This window comes from Spinacia oleracea, chromosome 4 (genome assembly GCF_020520425.1).
Source record: "Spinacia oleracea cultivar Varoflay chromosome 4, BTI_SOV_V1, whole genome shotgun sequence".
NCBI classification, from domain to species: domain Eukaryota; kingdom Viridiplantae; phylum Streptophyta; class Magnoliopsida; order Caryophyllales; family Amaranthaceae; genus Spinacia; species Spinacia oleracea.
This window is the reverse complement of record NC_079490.1, coordinates 39,456,104-39,461,439: the sequence shown is the minus strand read 5'-3', so window position 1 is coordinate 39,461,439 and position 5,336 is coordinate 39,456,104. Positions and strand designations below refer to the sequence as shown.

The 5,336-nt window shown below is 40.8% G+C and overlaps 1 protein-coding gene across 1 annotated transcript; it reads right to left on the bottom strand.

Moving 5' to 3' along the window:
* Positions 1 to 2,197: 2,197 nt before the first annotated feature.
* LOC110789369 (2-methylpropanoate--CoA ligase CCL4) lies at positions 2,198 to 4,172 on the bottom strand. Its single transcript, XM_021994029.2, has one exon. It carries the CDS (start codon positions 4,047 to 4,049, stop codon positions 2,313 to 2,315), a length of 1,737 nt encoding a protein of 578 aa, XP_021849721.1. The 5' UTR covers positions 4,050 to 4,172; the 3' UTR covers positions 2,198 to 2,312.
* Between the last annotated feature and the right edge of the window lie 1,164 nt (positions 4,173 to 5,336).

Genomic DNA, 5,336 nt, shown 5'->3' with positions numbered 1-5,336 from the left:
GGGGATAAAAATGCAACAAAACTACGCAAAACTATCAAAAAGCTTAATAAAAATTCTATAAAATCCTAGGCTTAGAGCGACATAAATGCCGCTCATCAACAAACCGATCTTAGGTTCCCTTAAATTAACTTTAAAGCAAAGTGACCACAATACAAAGTAGAAATTCTATTTGTTCTAAATTCAAACCCACATAGTCTAAACTAGGGTATTTTCGAAAATGTTGTGCCACGCATTTGAATCGTTTTTAAAGCTTGAGGAATAAGCATCTCGTTCCCTTGCCCGGATCTCACCCATCCGTTTCTAAGATTCAATGCCTTATCCTAATAGAGTAACTTTTTTGGTCTTTCCAAACAAGACCCTAAATAATGTTTGGTGGCGACTCCTTCAAAATACAAAGATACAAAGGTTCTAATACCGCCCCCGTAGGAAGGGAAACAAAGCAACGAAAAATACCCCCTACAGCGCTGATCTTTTCAGAATGTCCAGACTCCAAGACTTCCTCCTCTCCCTCAAGAGATGAAGACTCTCCTCAAAATCCAGGTTTGTGCTTATCCTTACCATGATATCCTGCACAAGGCGAAGAACTGGCTATGGACGAGGGGCATTAACCTTGTCAGGAGGACGCCAAGGGCACAAGGTCGCCGTCCTCGGACCAACCAGAACGGCTCGCCACGACAATAAAAGAAATGCAGATACCAAATAAGTTCTGAAGACAAGAGAGTTACCTTTTGGATCAAGAAGAACAAGTTCCTCAGAAGAAATTGAAAAAAATCGAAGAAAAGAACTCCCAAGAACAGGGTATGAACACTGCGGTGGAAGTAAATCGTCTGCTGGTGGCTAACGGATGCCGGAAATTGCCTTCTCTCAACAACTCTCAAACGTTTCAAAAAGTGAGGGGGACTAAAACTCGAAATGACAAGTTATTTATAGAGGGGTAAGAAGTAAAGGGCCCCAGCCACGTGTCACTACGGCTTGGGAGGATTCAAGAAAGGTTTAAACAAAGAGGAGTTTTACACCCTTCTTAAGGGGCAAATGATGTGGAAATAACCAGAAGTCTACCTTGGACCTACCACATGATATCACCTGACACCCGGCCCCTAAGCAAACTAGCCAAAATGTTTCAGCATATTTACCTTATAAGACTGCAAGAGGCCCAAAGGCCCATGCACCAAAGAAGAACACTTTACAAAGCCTCTTTACCCGATGAGGACACATGTCCCTATCTCTAAGGTCAGTCAATCATATGGCTAGGGTTTTGGGATACTTCCCAAAAGCCCTAGTCCTATAAATAGTTTGAATCCCAAGGTAAAAGCGCAATCAATTCATTCCTATCTACCTAAAACTATTATGCCCTGCCTTCTCTCTAAAAATCACTTCTCTCTGTAGCCAATACTTACTTAGACAACGGAGGGAATATTCCTACGGGAATATTCTTGTTTTGCATGTGGCAGGGAGATCGTGCCAGCGCATACTTGATACCTCCGAGAAAAGGGTGACACATCATCATCAACAAAGTTCCCACGACACATTGCATTGTGTAAACTATTTAAATGACTTTTGTTGTTCTAAGGTCCCATGTTCTTGTGTTGAGATGGCTCTCATCATCCTTGTTTGTTTGCTTAAAAACAAGGTTTGTCGAGATCATTCTCCTCCGTCCTTAAAAGATTAACCCAAATCAGATTTTTAATTTTATTAAGAAAAAAGCCAAAAGAAAAATAAGTGAATTGATAGTTTATCATTTTGCTAAATTAAATATGGAGTAGGCACCAACCCAAAATTAAATATGAGGCAAATTTTAAAGACGGAGGGAGTATTTCATTAGACACATATTAGGGGCGACAAATAGAAATGTTAAACATTAGACCGTCATATTTAAGACAAACACTAATGTTAATATAGAAGTAGACTTCCCTAAAAAAAAAACATATAAGTAGACAAAATATTCGCCAATCAGCCTATCAACTTATGCACTGTCGATTAATGTACTAATTTGAGTGAATTTGAATTAATCTAGCTACCAAACTTGTAGAAAGGTGAGTTTGTGAGTTGATCTCGAAACTTTGATCACAAAAAGTAAAATATACAGAGTAATTGTTTCTCTGTTGAAATATGGTAATCAAGTAGTACTTGTATTTTTGAGCTACTACTACGTAAAATATGAGTGAACAAACAATCGGAATGAACATAGTCTGAAGTATATATATAAAAACATAGTCCATAAAATTGCCGAAGATGCCCAAAACAATACAAAAGGTTTATTAGAAAATCAATGACTAGTAAACCTAAAAGAATGATTATACAAACAGTAGATTCTATAAACGACTTGCCAAAGATGTAGCAGTAACAACATTTTGATCATCTTTATCCAAAGCCTTAGCCATTTTCCTAAGTAAATACTTTTGGAATTTGCCAGTTGATGTTTTAGGAAGTTCCTCCTTGAATATTACCCTTTTAGGCACCATGTAATGTGGCATCTTGGCTCTACAATACTCAATCACATCTCTCTCTGTTACTTTCTCCTTCATTCCCTTCCTCAAGCTTACAAACGCGCACGGTGTTTCTCCCCAGTACTCATCCGGCTTAGCCACCACTGCCGCCTCATTCACTGCTGCTAAACTGTATAGCACATTTTCAACTTCAACACTACTTATGTTTTCACCCCCGCTTATTATTATATCTTTTGAACGGTCTTTTATCTCCAGGTACCCGTCTTTGTGCATTACTCCTAGATCACCTGTTCTGAACCACCCATCATTTCTCATGCATTTTGATGTCCCTTCTGGGTCTTTCAGGTACCCTAGCATTATCGTCCCGCCGCGGAACACGATCTCTCCCACAGTCTTCCCGTCTCGCTTTACTGGTTGTCCTGTGTAGGGGTTAATTACGTCAAGGTTGGTCAACCCAATGGTACGGACTCCTTGACGGGCCTTTAGTCGGGCCCGTTCTAGGGCCGAGAGACGGTTCCAATGCGATTTCCAAGCACAAGAAACGATCACCCCGCCTGCTTCAGTGAGTCCGTATCCATGCCCGACGATAAACCCAAGTGACTCCGCCCTAAGAAGGATGGGGGCTGGCGGAGGTGACCCGCCTGTGAGGACATGAACGGGCCAGGAGAGAGGGCCTGGGTCTGAAGTGAGAGTGGTGATCATGTTGAGTACAATTGGTGCTGCACACATGTGGGTCACTTGGTGGGCTCGGATTGCGGCGTGGATGGTAGCGCCGTCGAACTTCTTTAGACAGATATTTGTACCACCAACCGCCGCCATCCCCCAAGTAAAGCCCCAGCCGTTAGCGTGAAACATTGGTAGGGTCCACAAATAAACCGGCTGCTTAGGGACTGACCAATCAGTGAGCGCGTCCATAGTGGTGATGAAGCAGCCACGGTGGGAATGCACAACTCCCTTGGGAGACGACGTCGTCCCGGAGGTGTAATTTAGCACAAGCGGGTCCCACTCGCTCTGAGGTTGAACCCACTTAAAATCCGGATCTCCATTTTTAACCATATCCTCATAGGTAGTCATAAACTCCTCACTCGGATTGCATATATCAACAAGTTTAGCATTGAGGGACTCATCATCATTAGTAGTAATATGATCATAATCATATTCATTATCAGTAATAAGGACTAAAATAGGGCGAGGGTGGTCAGCCGGGAGTAAGGAAATGGCTTCCAATACAACAGATTGTAGCTGGTAATACACAAACACCAGCTTCGATTCGCTATGGCGAAGGAGGACGGAGATTGTCCTAGGATCAAGCCGAGTATTGATATTATTAAGTACGGCTCCTGCCATAGGAGCGGCGAAATGTAACTCGTATGCAGCAGGCACATTGGGGGCGACAATTGATACAACATCGCCCCGTGAAATACCAAGTGTAGCTATAGAAGATGCCAACCGGAGACACCTCCGGTTGGTATCAGCCCACGTAAAAGTGGTAGCTTTATAAACAAGAGAGGGAGACTCGGCGTACGCAACGGCGGCTCGCTCGAGTAGAGTTAAGGGAGTGAGGGGAATAGAATTAGGTTGTGTTGGTTTAAGCTGATCCATTTGGTTGTTGGTTTTGGGTTAATGGGTTAAGTTTCTGAGGAAGGAAGGAGTAAGTATGGTGGACTGACAAGTGATCAGAGTACACTTATAGGGAATTAATGGAGTAATTAGGTGGTGACTGGTGACTGGTGACTGGTGACATCTGACATGTCATCACCATTCACCCATGGAGGAGCTACCGCCTACTTGGAGTAATGCAACGCAACAAAAACAGTTGGAAAATGCATGATGGACACGTGTAAGTTTAAATTGACCAGAATAGGAGTAGTTTGGGAGTTGGGATGCTTATTGGTGCGCCAGTTTTCTTTATCATAAATTTCTATTTAATGTCTACATATTGTTGCACTTTTTACTTCCTCTATTTACGAGTTTTGGTATTTCACCACTTTGACTTCCTAGTATTCACTACTAATTTTGACTTTCTTTTCTTCTGTTAAGAGAAGTGAGATTAAATTCGTACGATAGTATGATGGACACGTGTGACTTATAAATGGTAGAGAAAGGAGATAGTGCATGAAAGACACTTGGGTGAACAAAAAAAGATATGGCTATTTGAATGCATGTATACCTTTGGAAGACCCAATCATGCATGCAGCTTAATTGGCTCGATTTTGCTATTTGATTCATCGATCTCATATATGTGGACTGTTGAGTAGTATATACTCCAATGCATGTCTACACAATTAACTTTGGAGTTATCTGAGCACCTATTTACCTTTTCTTTCCATTAGCTAACTTATGTACGTAACTATTGGCGAGTTTCAAATCGGACGTACGTTATATCCTTCAGGACCTCAAAATATTATATGAAAACCCATTTAATAAAATTTCCCTTGACTGTATTATTTCATGTACTACCTATGTTAATTATGTTGCTTGCCCGTCCCTGTAAGACAATGCTAGATCTATAGTCGTTGTTCTTTTCCTCATTTGCATTGTCCTCCTTTCACCTAAACTTGAAACTATGTTAAATTTTTTGAAATCAACAATTATCTTTGGATACATTGAAGATGTTAGGTATAAGACAGTTAATTAAAGCTATTGCATGTTTAGTCCTTTGCTATAAAGGTATATAGGACTCCAATGGTTGTCACGGAGGAAAAGAGATGAGAAGAAAAAGGGTTTATCAAGCTTTTTTCCTCCAAAATTTAACTTAAAAGCAATTAGTAATATTTTTTTTAATTTAATGTTATGGCGGTAAAGATGCCCAAAGTACAATGGTACCAATATTAATTCAAAAGTGAAAGGTGGTACTACTAAGAAAAGTCAACAACACGATGATAACAA